Source organism: Salminus brasiliensis, chromosome 1 (assembly GCF_030463535.1).
Source record: "Salminus brasiliensis chromosome 1, fSalBra1.hap2, whole genome shotgun sequence".
Taxonomy (NCBI): domain Eukaryota; kingdom Metazoa; phylum Chordata; class Actinopteri; order Characiformes; family Bryconidae; genus Salminus; species Salminus brasiliensis.
Genome location: NC_132878.1, coordinates 53,168,600 through 53,182,214, shown reverse-complemented (window position 1 = coordinate 53,182,214; position 13,615 = coordinate 53,168,600). Strand labels below are relative to the sequence as shown.

The 13,615-nt window shown below is 40.7% G+C and overlaps 1 protein-coding gene across 5 annotated transcripts in view; it reads right to left on the bottom strand.

Annotated features, from left to right (window-relative positions):
* The window catches only part of clocka (clock circadian regulator a), a 64,211-nt gene that overhangs the window by 18,028 nt on the left and 32,568 nt on the right, over positions 1-13,615 (bottom strand). For 4 of the 5 annotated variants that reach the window (XM_072682649.1, XM_072682650.1, XM_072682652.1 and 1 more), the window contains 4 exons: positions 10,230-10,296; positions 9,447-9,661; positions 9,241-9,332; positions 296-355 (listed from right to left, as the gene is read on the bottom strand). In XM_072682649.1, the coding sequence (XP_072538750.1) occupies positions 296-355; positions 9,241-9,260 (80 nt within the window). In that variant the 5' untranslated portion in view covers positions 9,261-9,332; positions 9,447-9,661; positions 10,230-10,296. The remainder of the gene's footprint in view (positions 1-295; positions 356-9,240; positions 9,333-9,446; positions 9,662-10,229; positions 10,297-13,615) is intronic. The other variant, XM_072682653.1, reaches the window with a different exon arrangement.

Here is a 13,615-nt window from a genome sequence, read left to right as displayed (position 1 = left end):
GTAGGCACACACACACACACTCATGAAATCAGACTCCACCACACAGGGACAATCAATGACTCATTGTGAGAATGCAAAAGCATGCCAGAAAGTTTGAGCTCTAACTAATAAACTGCAAAATAAATAAATAAAACACACAGGTCATACTGAAAGTAAAAAGAGCGTATCCACTAACAATCCACTACCAGTTAAGGAGACATTCCTAAACCACCACATTTAGGTGGGGCGGGGGTGGGCTTGAGGGGATCTGAACCTCAATGATAGGTGTGAGTACATTTAGTCTTCGCCAACTCACCGTTTTGCTTTGTCCTTCTCATCTTCTTCCATCAACCCATCAAAGATACTGCTGTCATCCCTAAAGAAAAATAATAACAATATTTGAGGATGACTTACTAAACCAGACACTGGCTAATCAAAAGCAGTCTCCTTCTTTAAATTGTTCTAGCAGAGAAATCAGCATGAGTGACCAAAAGAGAGCAAAAACTCCAGATCAACCTTCACTCAAGTCTATTCCAAGTGCGCAGTAAAGTCAGATATTATGTGAGGCTGGATTCAGCTTCTTTTAGAACGTGGGTGGCGTAAACAGAGAGCTAGGCTGCATCTCCACAGCCGGGCCACAGAGGAGCGCTGTAAATTTCAGGCTATATTTAGCCGCAGCCTTTTTGTTCTCTGACTCAGAAACAGAGCAAGACAGTTCAGCCACTGGGTCTCGGCTTATGGTCAGAGCACAGTCGGGTGACCAGTCTTAGATGGTGCAATACTGGGAAATGTTTACAGTTTACTGCTGAGGTTTAACCAGTAACTGCAGAGCATGCTTCACTTCAAAATCACAGCACCCTCACTCAGCTCACTCGAAAGCCTGCAAAGTCAACAGAAGATATCGTCCCTTCTTTTTTGGAACAGAATTAAATCAACTTCCTTGATTTGTTACTATTGGAGTTATAAACAGCAACAAGGTAACAAACACTGCTTATTTAAATAAACACAGATGATAAATAAATAAATAAATAATAAAGTGGCTAGGCAAGAACAGTCAATAATCAACCTGATCGTTTTAGGTGCTGAAGCCGCCCTCTATCAGACAGGCTAATATCTATGGCAGCAATAATGGATGCATTCATATAATGGCTTGTTTAGGGATGCATAGATACAGGGTTTCTGGGTTGATGTGAAAATACAATCAACATCTTATTGTGGTGGAAAATCAATTAATTCTTGGGTGCTAAAGTTGGGTACCGTTCATTTGAACCGATACCTGAAATTCAGCACTGGTTAACAACCCAAACCCCCCCCAAAAAACAAAAAAAGGAACTTTAGCTGTGACCAAATGTCTTGATTTACACACCAGAGTGATGTCACTTCAGATGTGTGGCCCTGTTCGATGTATGACCATTGTCATATAAAGACATGCCTGTTCTGCCGTGTCCTGATTTTCATTAATCACTTCAGCCCAGCAAAGTGAGTGAGTGATGACTCTCAGTGTGTACCTGTGTCTTTACTCTGCTTACTTCCCAAGGCTTGTTAGTTTTCCAGCACATTTTACATTAGCTTTAGCAGAGTTTAAGTCAGTATAGTATAAAACTGACAACATATTTGTGTAGCAGAAAGCACAGCAAAGTTCAACACAACGGTTCCGCAGCACGAACCCTTTTGCGACGCTTGCTTAACAAAGGACGCAATATCCGGATGCGGCGAAAGCATTGGAAATACAAGCTACAAATGTCTGTGTATGACTTGAATTAGCAGTGTAAAAGACTACAGTAGCAGTAAAACTATATTCCACACTATTACAGTTAAACGTTGGCAGCTAATTTGCGGTTCGCATGCATGCTTAATCTGCACTGGCAACAGGCATGCTGCCAAGCTAGCATTAGAACGACCAGGTGTTTGGACAGGTTAGAACTGTGTCCATGGCCAGCTTTGCATTCTGAATTACAAATATTGCAGAGTGTTGTCTGTGCCAAGATTTGATTAACGTAACCATACTTGGGACCACTTTCAGCTCGCCACTGTCACGACAGTGCCTTATGCTTGATCAGAAACTTGAGACCTATTGGTATGACATGAATCTGGTAGTCATAAAAGTACAGACTTGGGTACTTAACCCTAGTGAGTACTATGTATACATGTACATCGAATGCAAGTACAAGCTAAACATAGGGTAAATTATTGGCTGTAATCATATGTAGTTCCAATATCAGACTAACAATAACTAATGAATTTACTGAGGAATAATATAAATTGTGTATTTTGGTATTTTGTGTATTTTTGTTGTTATTTATAACTTATTAAGCCATTTGGACTGGAGGTATTCCTATTGTGGGCTCAGTGTTTCCGGGTAGGCTCCAGAGTCCCTGACCAGGAAGGCACTAAATGAATGAATGAATGATGTATTTTTATGTTGTGACCTCTCATACACTTTCAAGTCAAATAAGGTAGGCGAGATTACTCAAGGGTGATTACAGGCGCCATATAAGAAGATACAGTAAAATGAAAGTACAGAATCCCAGCATTTATGATATTTCAGTAATTTTAGCGAAACGCAGCTACAAAAAAAAAAAAAAAAAAAAAAAAAAAAGTTGCGTCCTACAATCAACACAGTGTCATAACCGTGACTTTCAGCTTCTTCCAGCAAGGCAAGCTCCCTGGAGCCATCCTGCCTCAGCTCCATTCTTTGCCCTCGATCGCATTGTTTCCAAATAGCTCTGCAGAAACCACAACAGCAGGAATGCACAAGGGAGAGCCAAGGTGCCCTCACTTCACCTGTGCTTGTCTGACAAGCCATCGGTTCGCCTCGAGGTCATTCAGGGCCGTTGCAGCATGAATTCTGTAACTGCGCAGCCCTTCTAGATAAATCACCTCGGGGCACATGCGTGTATGTGAGCCAGAGAAGCGTGAGTCATAGTGTGTGCTCATAACGTGTGTGAGCGCTCACGTGAGCGTGTGAACGACAGCACCGGTGAGAGAGTGCGTTTTAGGCTGGCATGGAGTTTACATGAAACTTAAACCTTTCTAGAAAAGGGCTAGCGTTTGTCCGAGTGGGTTTGCGTCAAAGCCCTGGGGAGGTTCAGCGAGTGAGCGAACGAGCAAGCAAATGTGTGGGTTTGCTCTCTCTCTCGAGTGCGTGGGCATGTAATTGGCAACGGGCCTCCGAACGCTTCTAATGAGACCTAAGAAGAGGAACTATTGACAGATATACTAAACGTCTAACATTAAGTGTTATTTTTAAACCACAGAACCCATTTTATTTAAATGAGAGAAGTATTAAACTGACAGAACTCCAGAACTTTTAGGCCAATTATCCAAGAAAGTACCCCCTCAGACAGACAGACAAACCTGTAATATTGAAGTCTCGTACTGAAGTGAATCTAACAAGCTAGTGGTAATGGCAGTCGTGACCAGTATGCAAGTCTATTAGTGTGCACTTGAGTTTAGTGACGGCTACACTGACGTCAACTGTTCTTGTCAGTACACAAGAGAAGATATTTATACCTACAATCTGAAATCAGAACCCATCTAGTCAGGAAGGTTGGAAGAGTTTGAGGGGGCATGTCTGTCTATCAGTCTGAGTACCAAATAGATGATGTACTGTATTTTCAGCATTATTTATATATATAAAAAAAAAAAAAAAAAAAAAAAACATAACAGCAATCTGACATTAAAAAAAAGTTGACAGATATGTTGCAAGAATGACGGTTTAATTAGAGGATGCCAAAGCGTAACTGCAAATTAGCATTCTCCGTTAAACACACAGAAGGACAGACAACCCAAAAGAAATCTGTCACACAACGTAAATATTGAGAACAGAGTCCCCTTAACTCTGCAAGTGAGGCTACTAAAATTAGCAGAGTATTAACAGCAGATCTGTGATGAGATGACCATATTTAGATGCATATTGTGTGTGTGCGTGTGTGTGTTCACAGTAAATAGCATAACTGGCATGAGACATGAAAGACCACTTTACAGTTAAGGCCACTTCTAAGTGATACATTAATCTTGAGCGAAAGAAAGTGAGAAATCCCTGTGGATCAGGCGTACGTTGGGCATGCTGTTTGCACACAAACAAGGAATATAAATAAACAAAACTAACCCTGGTACAGTATATGCACAAACATACTGGGACACTTACAGAAGCTTTTATGACATCCCAATCTAAATCCATAAGCATTAATATGAAGTTAGTCCCTCTTTGCAGCTCTAACAGCTTCCGCTCTTCTGTGAAGGCTTTCTACAAGATTTTGGAGTGCATCAGTAGGATGTTTTGCCTATTCATCCAGAAGAGAATTTGTGAACGTGATGCTGGAACAGAAAACGGATTATTGTCCAATTGTCCAGTGTCCTGGTTTGCTGAAACATTAAGATTTCCTTTTACTGGAACTAAGAAACCTATAGGGCAAACCCCCAACTATAGGCCACCTGCTGAAAAAACAACCCCATGGCATTATCCCTCCTCCACCAAACTTTACAGACGCCACAATGCAGTCAGCCAGCTGCCGTTGTCCCGGGCTTTTGCCAAACCCAGACGCACCCATCTGACCGCCAGTTAGAGAAAATGTTACCACTGCTGGTTTTCAGTGATGTTTCCAGTGGTAGTGTGCTTTACTTCACTCCATCCAATGCTTATTACTTTGCTTGGTGATGTAAGGCTTGGTCGACTTTCCCCCTACACCCAACTTATCGAACCTGCTAATACTTACACTGAACATACATCATGTGTATATATGTTAAGAGAAAATATTTACAATTAAATATTACTATATAGCCAACTGCTGGTAATTATCTTTATATATACTATAATCCATTTTTGAAAACAGCTTACATCAGTACTCCTGTATACACTGTTAATAAATGACCTGTTCTCGGTAATGACCTTGGGTGGGAGAGGGGCACCCCTAGTAACTGGACAAGCCCTTTCCAGACCTCAGTGCCGTTTATAGCAAGCACAAGACGTTGTCAGTCAGGCAAAAACTTCACTCACGAGTTCCCTGCAGGGACTGAATGGCTGTTTTGAGAAGGGAGTGGCCCTTCCGAGCTGTCTCATGTTTATCTCTCGATATAGGTACTGTGAAGGCTCACGTGAGCTGTTTATTATCGTGTTATTGATGGACTGTGATATTTTGGTGGGGCTGCAGGAAATGCAAATGAAGCAAATGCAACTTTTATTATCCTTCCATTGCCTCTGTATACCTCCCTATACCTCCCTCACCCTCACAGCAGCACAAACACTATTAGGGTTAATGATTAGTCAACCTCAGCCTTCACACTGTGTGTTTGTTTGTGTGTGAGCGATAATGAGAGCGGCTAATGAAATTACTGTGTACGGACACTGTACTTACTGTTTACGGTAAGTGAGGTTATTGCAGGGCAAACTTTGGGCTTCTAGTAAAGAACAACACCGCTTCAGAGTGCTGAACTTGATCAAACAGGAACCCTACTAAAACATCTAGCACGTTACTAGCACCTGATATAGAGGAAGAGGAAGATTATTATTCGACACTGTAAGAACACCTCATTGTAAATATGGAAATAAATCCTGCGCAATCCAGCATGTTTACGAATGACCTTCAGTGCTAAAAGTAAAGCTTTGCTCGTACAATGATGAAAACTTGAGTGTTCAAAGGACTCGATTTGACTGATTTGACTGAGGAAATGATAATAGAAAACCATTAATTTTGTGGGGTGTTAGTGATGGTGTACGAGGAATTGACATGCACATTGAGTGCCTCCCAGTAGCATAGCAGTGGTGCCCCACAGGCTATGGATGCCAGAGTGGAACAACAACTCCAGCGAGCCGTACAGAGCAATCGACTCTTCACTGTGGACCAGTTAACCTCTACAAATAAACACCTTCCATCACCTAATTTAGTCCACGCTACGTCTAAATAGTGTAATCAGAGCCAAATAATTCTGCGTGCGTGCATGCATATATATATATATATATATATATATATATATATATATATATATATATATATATATATATATATATATATACACACACACACACAGATCATAACCAACACCATCTACTTGTTTCTACACACTGTTAATTTCATAAGCTCTACTTACCATATAGGAGGTCTATCTAACTGTAACCAACTGTGTACATGCACATTACACCTACAGAAGCTTTTATGACTGGATATTAAAAAATCCATAGGCACCCCACATGTTTTTCATCCTAAAGAGCATTTGCAAGGTCAGACACTGAAGTTAAGCGAGAGGGCCTGGCTCATAATCTTAGTCCCAGTTTATTCTATAGGCGTTTGTGCTGATGTTAATGGCAGAGGAGGTTTCAAACTCATTGGGTCAGCAGAGCACTAGCGACTTTGAGGTTGGGCACGTGGTGGCTGTGGAGTTGCTGTGGTTCCTAAATGCTTCCACAGTTCAACAATACCACTGCCCATATAAACCGAGACGTTTATGGCAAACAAAAAATGGCAGAGACCAATGTACCAGAAGGCATGTAGCATTAGTGTCGAATGGGTCTTCGTCATAGACCTTCCTTGTTCTTACTCCTTTGCTTACGCACAAAAGGGTTAAAAAGACAGGAGAGCATAAAGCAATGCACAACAACAGCTATGGGAACAGACAGCACGTGTCGCACTGTCGAAAACAAGCCGTTATCTACACTCACCTGGTATGTCAATATTATGTGGCATCAAAGGCCGTGCATAACATTATGAATGGAATACGCAGTGCTAATGCGTTCAGCATCTGTGAGTTTTACAGGGAAGGGACAAGAGTAGAGCCAGTGTTATTGTATTCTATATTTATAGAGCAGCTGATAAGAAAAACAAGCATGGTCATCAAGAGTAACCTCGGCATGTTTATACTGGGCTGTTATAGGAACGTCGAACTTCAATGGAGTTAAACAATGAATTATAAACGTTATAACTACGGAGTGTAAGAGAGAACCTAAGCTTATTGTAGACCATTCTTTTTGCCTCACCTTCACTAAGAAAAAACAGCAGTGATAGTCAAGACAGAACAGAAACTAGAAGCACAGAAACATCTATAATATTCACTTGGGGGCTTAAACACTTGTTCGATTAAACTTGATTACTTGATTACAAATAATTGATTAAAATGTATGCACTTAATCAGAAATAATTACTCTGCAATTTAAAATTTTACAATAGGTTTCTCCTGCAGTAGGAAACAGAGCTATTTTGCAGAGTTCCTATTCAATTTACCAATGAAATATTCCTGAATTGTTAAACCATGCAAAGTATTTTATGGTTTAGTTCCCTGTAACAGCCATGGATGACCCTAATTTACAGTGAATTATGAAAAAAACATTTCCAATTACAATTTAAATTAAGACATTTAGTTCAACTACCCAGAACAAGTCGCTTGACATATTTATACATTACATTGTAAGATAATAATGCAGAATTTAGTTAAGTTAGTTTTTTTTTTTTATTCATCTTTGCAAAAATAAAACATTTTGTTAGGGCTGCAACCCGATCAGATTTCTACACATAATCGGCTCCTTTATTTCAGGAACTTGTGATATAAATAAAACACACACATTTGGAAAATATTAATAATATATACTCAAATAAGTGAAATATTCTAGAGCAGAATTACATTACAGAAAATTCTGATGTTCATTCATATTAAAACTAATTTTCAAATTCTCTGACATTTTTCACTTGTAGAGGTCAATTTTCAATAAGATTATATTAACAAATATTATATAAAATATTATGAAATATGCTTAACCTTTGGTAGCAGCATTTTAAATTCCGCATATTTATTCAATGTGTTTTAATAGGGAGTTCAACTGGTTTACTGGACGTATAATCTAAAAACAAGTCAAATGAACCTGCACATTTTTACATATTTTAGATATAAAATGATGTTAGTAGTTGCAGCCAGTTAGTTTCGAATCCTTCTTTACATTACTTCTAGGATTGTTTTCTCCTGATTTTATGATGACAGCTTTGTCCTAAACAGGCATGGATAAGTCTTATTTATGCTGCACTAGCTTTACCAGCAGTGGTACAGCAATGCAACATGTAAGTGATGTGACTAGAGTAATTCACAGAAATTACACAAATCAGCCAGACAACTCAATTCAAAATGTTGAACTGGGCCAATGTATGCTTCATTTTAGTGGTCAGCCTTGTCTGTTGGTTGGCAAAAAAAAAGGTGCTCCTGTCTATTACTATTACACTACTGCAATACTAATTCAATGGCACTCTGGGTACAGTATAGAAGATAGTTAGTGCCAGAATTATTACTTTGCAGACTTGTAAAAAATTACAGATATTGCAGATGGTACTGGATTAAAATCATGGATCTCGTTGGCAATCACTTGAATGACACTACCTCCAAGTAAAATCTATTGAGCTCAAGCAGGGCTTCACACGGCTTCACTAAATGGTTGGGAATCCACAAGAGCAAGTTCTGAAATTCGGCTGTTGCCTGCTGAATTACATTTTTATTGACTGGCAAGTTTTTTTTCGACACTTGGGGCCAGATTCCCAGACAAGGATTATACCTAGTTCCAGAACAAGACTTCATCCATGTCTGGAAAACAGGGCCTTTGATTACTTGATTATTTAAAGTGATCAGACAATTAAGTTGATTACAAATATCATCAATAGCTGACAGCCCTACTAATATGCGGCGGCTGTTTAAGGTGCTGTCTCCAGCTTCTCCTGCAGTGAAAACCTGCAGTAGAGGGAAATGGAGCAAAGTGGGGCTCTGCTGTGCTAGACGCTAATCCTAGGATTAGCCATGGAAATTCCATACTGCAGACACACAAAGGCTCGTCCTAATGTCACTCAGCTAGCTTGACCAGTTAGACAGTTCATGTCTTGCAAAGCCCGCCCAGGACGGGCACGTGTTGAGCTGGTTCAATGGTTGCCATGGTAACGGAGTTGCAGCATAGGTTAAAGAGAAGGACAGTTGTTAAGGTTGCAGGCACAAAGATTAAGGTTAAATGTGGCCACTCTCGCACGTGTGCAAAGCCTTCTGGCAGAAAGACAAAGAGACGGGTAATCAGAAAGGATGTAGCCATGGACAACTGGACAATGGCTTTGGCTAGCTACAGCCGTGTCCATTTTTAAGAGCTCTCGAGAATAAAAAAAAATTAAAAAAAGATGTTTTCCAGAGACGTCTGGTCTGCTGCTAGCTCATTTTCTTTGAAAGCCGAACACTCTAAACTTCGCTGTTGAGTCACTCTACCTCTTGTTCTCAGAGTGGACTGTAAGACTGTGTAGGACTTACCGGTCTATACTGGAGGTCATTTTGTAGTATGTTCAGGGCTGCAGTGGGAGATAGAGGAGCTTTAGGCGTGAGGTAGACATTTGTACATAAACCTGCACAAGAGAAACACACAACAGGCAAAAGTAAAATTACTCGGGGCAGTGTGTCGTGACAGCGCCACACATCACCACAACGATTCATACATTCAGTTTTAGAGTCAAACCAACCTCCAGTACTGCTAGCTCAAAGAGAGGATGAGGAGCCTGCCAGAGGACGAAGATCCCGATGATCAGCTTTGAAAATGGAGGGTGGGTCTGTGCGTTTCTGGAGTTTAGTCGAGGATTTTGGAGGACGTCTGTAGGTTAAAGGTCAAAAGTGGATTGTGCAGCATGTTTTTCAGCGAGTGTAAGCATGCGACACCCATGTCAGCAACAGCCCCCTTCTAAGATGCAAACAGAACACACACAAAACGCAATTCAGCTCATGTTAAACAGGAACAGGATTCCCCATATTACTAGAGATACATTTATTAGCTCATTCAGTCCCTCAGAGTGATGTGCTGTGAAATGGTGCATTGTACATTGAAACATACAGACTCAAATCTCTTCACAGTGGCGGTGATAGGAGTATCCAAACCCCCAGTGAATCTTCAATCGCAATCTCGAGTTTTATATGTAATGTCTATAGTAAAATAGTGTAAAAAAAAGTTTTCTTTGAGGACTCCCCCAACCCCACCCCACCCCCTTCATAAACACCTCCATGTAAGCACTCAACCCTGTATTTCTTAACTAAGAAAATGGTTTAAGTTAATAGTTCTCAAAACTATCAAAATGGTCTCTCAGACAACAGGAAGCACATCCAGTTCATGTAGCAACTGTCTGTGCGGAGGCTTACAGGGCCATCAAAAACTGGTCCTGTTCTGGTTCCCATCACCACCGCTGTAAACAAATCTGATTTGATCAGCCTTCACTCAGCAGGTCACATCAGTAGGTAGTTTAGCAAACACTCACTTATGTCATGATTTTTAAAAATGATGCTCTTTGTCGTCGACCATCAGATCAGCTTCTTCTGCTCTATCTGCATAAACAAACAAGGAAAGACACAGACATGAATTACATGAGAACATTCTTACTACTGCAGTTTAGGGAGCCAACTCTAATAGTCAGCAGTCTAGAGTAACAGATACAATATGGCATGTCTAATTAAATTGTTTTAAGGGAGGCGAGACAAAAAAAAAAAAAAAACTCTAACCCTAACAAAGAATCCCTTAAAAGTGGCAAATATCCGCCTCCAACCATGTGTGTCTAATTAAAGAAAGTGTTCTTCTTTCAGAGAAGCACATTGTCAAAAGAACCACGCTCTGACCTAATAACCTTTCTGTGACGCTGCCCTCAACCTTAAGAACGCCACTGCGGAATCAGACACTTCTCTCACTGACCTAGGACATAACATGGCATAGCGATCAACCATGTGACTAGTAAAAAGTCACAGGCTAGCAGTGAGAGTAGGATCAATGCAAGGATGAGTCCATTCTCATCATCAAATGAGTAAGCACCGTGTAAGTGCACAACAACGATAAATGCAGGCCGAGCGTCTTTCCTGGGAGAAATCTCATCAGGCTGCATTTGTTTACACACCTGTCACACCTACACACCAGGAGAGTCAAGGTAGAAAACTCTGAATGAAGTCAATTATGTTAAGATCTGAGAACCAATGTTTGGAAACTGGATCCTTATTAATGGCTGCTGAAGGTGTGCTGGAGTGAAAAACCTGTTTTAATGAATGTTGAATGCACAAAAGAGACTGTAGTGTATGGAAATGGCTCGCATTCATGCAGGTCACATTAACTGACTCTTCAAAAACATTTGAAAAGGATCATCTTTTTTTAAATCAGAGGAAATGCATTTATTTTTACAGTGGTTAACGGGGTGGACAATACTTGGACAGACATTTTAACAAGGCTTACAGCCAACTGAGAATATCATCGCTTCGCGTCGCTGACAGTTTGCACATATTGAGATTTATTTAAGGGCAGAATTTTCATGGAATGTAAATCTGCGATAACCAAATGAAGAAAAATCTAAAATCATAAATGAACCACCATAACCGCAGCGGTCACCCATATAACAGTACACTGTAGCTATGTGAACGCGGGAGTTTACCAAGTTAGCAAGTTTCTGAACAGAAGCAGACGCATGCTCTCCAGCATATGAAGCTTCTCTGTGGTGCTACCTCATTACTGGCCATGATGAAACGAGTTATTGCAGAAAGGTACACTGGGTTTTGTGACCTCGCAAAGACAACAAATTCAATAAACTGGGGGTCAACTGTAATTGTAAACTTTAACCATGTTTACACATTCATTCAAACTTTATTTTCCATGATATGGGTTGCCTGACCTCTACAATATGCTCAAAAAATACATGGTTATGTCATTTAACTACAACATAGAGGGTATACATACAACGGAAGTTATTAGGCCACGCTCACTGAAAAAGCTGGAAAGAGCTGTTGTGCGATTGATTGTACAAACAGATTCCATGGGAATTCAGAGCTCTCCTTTTACAGACCACTGAAAGCTAAAGAAAAGAGACACGAATGAGTCGCTGCAATTCTGGAATCCAAACGTTTTTTGGAGCTGACCGTTTGGTGAAGTCACGCTCTGAAAACAGGTAGGAAAAAAACAAGGCCTTTGTAGTTGTGAATTCAGTGACATGCTAAGTTCGAGTGAAAGGGAGATCAAGCAAACCTGGATGAAACAGTCTACTAAATGTGCCTGTAAACAGTGGAAAACTCCCTTTAGACAATTCACTCAACTTTGTGCTCTCAGATATGAGGGTTTATCCTCTAAACATCCATACAATTTGTGTGTTACTGGCTATACATCAATGTACTTAGACTATTTGGCTAGATCGCTGTCAAGTCTAGCCGCCTTTAGCTTGAGCAGACAATCATTTGTTTCGTTCCTGGTTTGGAAGTTTCCCCTGATAAAAGCAGCATGCTTTGCCACCCATTCCAACTGGATGGGGCGCGTGGCCAAGAGGAACGTGAGGTCAATGCATACAGTGTATTGGTCACATTGCTCACCCTTCATGCTTAAGTGCAAGGAGATCATGGTACTGCAGGCTAAATTCAATTTAATTAACATAATAGTTCTTAGGCAAGACTCCCAACACATTCATCTGCCTGTATAATCTGATTCAAATGCAAGTTACTGAATGAAATGCTGCCAGACACAGGAATCGACCTTTGCTCACTCAATCAAACACCTCTTGAATATAACCAACTTTACTTGACCTAATACATTAAGCAAACCGACCTCATGATCGCTCCGGGGAGAAGTGGTGTATTCAAGCTGGTTTTGATATGCCCTGAATTTTGCCTGCCTGTGCAGGAAACTGAATCATTCCCAGTCAGAGAGACTAGCACCAAAGGTTCCCAGCAGAGACTCGATCTGTCTTGGACTGGTGAGCATTCTAGACAGCATTACTAAACTCTAGCCTACATTATTTTCACAGAAATAATCATGAATAAGTTGACCAAAGACCACAGAACGCTCATCTGGAACGCGCAAGATTGTTGAGGATTTACAGAAATCGAATTGTTTTCCAGTGATTGCTTTTTTTGTCAGTATCCAGACACTTCTTTTATAATATAATGAGTGACTTCAGCTATGGAGCACCCATTTCTGACACAGCTGTACAGCTTGTTAGATCACCATAGAAAAGCATTGCCAATATAACAGGACGCATGAGTCTAGAATTCACCACAGAGAGGTGCATAAAGCCCAGCAGCACGGAGCTGTGGAACTGTGGAACTGACTTCCCTAGTGCTGGAGCTCCAGCCAATACCTTTGTGACCTAGAACTAATCATCCATCATCAATAACGGACCTCACTAATGCAGAATGTAATCAAACCCTCATTCCAAAACCCCCAAATTTAGTTTTCTTTGCAGAAGAGCGTGAAAATGCTTCCTGTTTTTAGCACTGACTGCTTATGGACACATGATCTATATGCTAATGCTTTTACCTTTATGCAGCCCAGATTATGGTCATATTTCTATATTATTTTTTTATTAATGTACTCTCCCTACAGCACCACCTACGTGCTCTCAATCCACCGGCTTAGCTCAGCTCTAGGCTGGTGCCTTGTTTACCTTACTCAGTCACTCTCCACACCGCAGCTGTACTGCCGGCGTGTTTTCCCTCTGCCAGGATTTGGTTTCTAGGTCTGTGTTTTCTCCCTGTTTACACTCAGCCTTTGCCCGTTAGTCCTACAGCAACTCTATTAGAACACTTTTATTACTAATCTGTAACTCCGTGACTAGTATGAGCCTGAAATGACGGCAAACGTCCCATGAGTGGCCAGCCTAACAAAATGTCACCAGGGAGCATA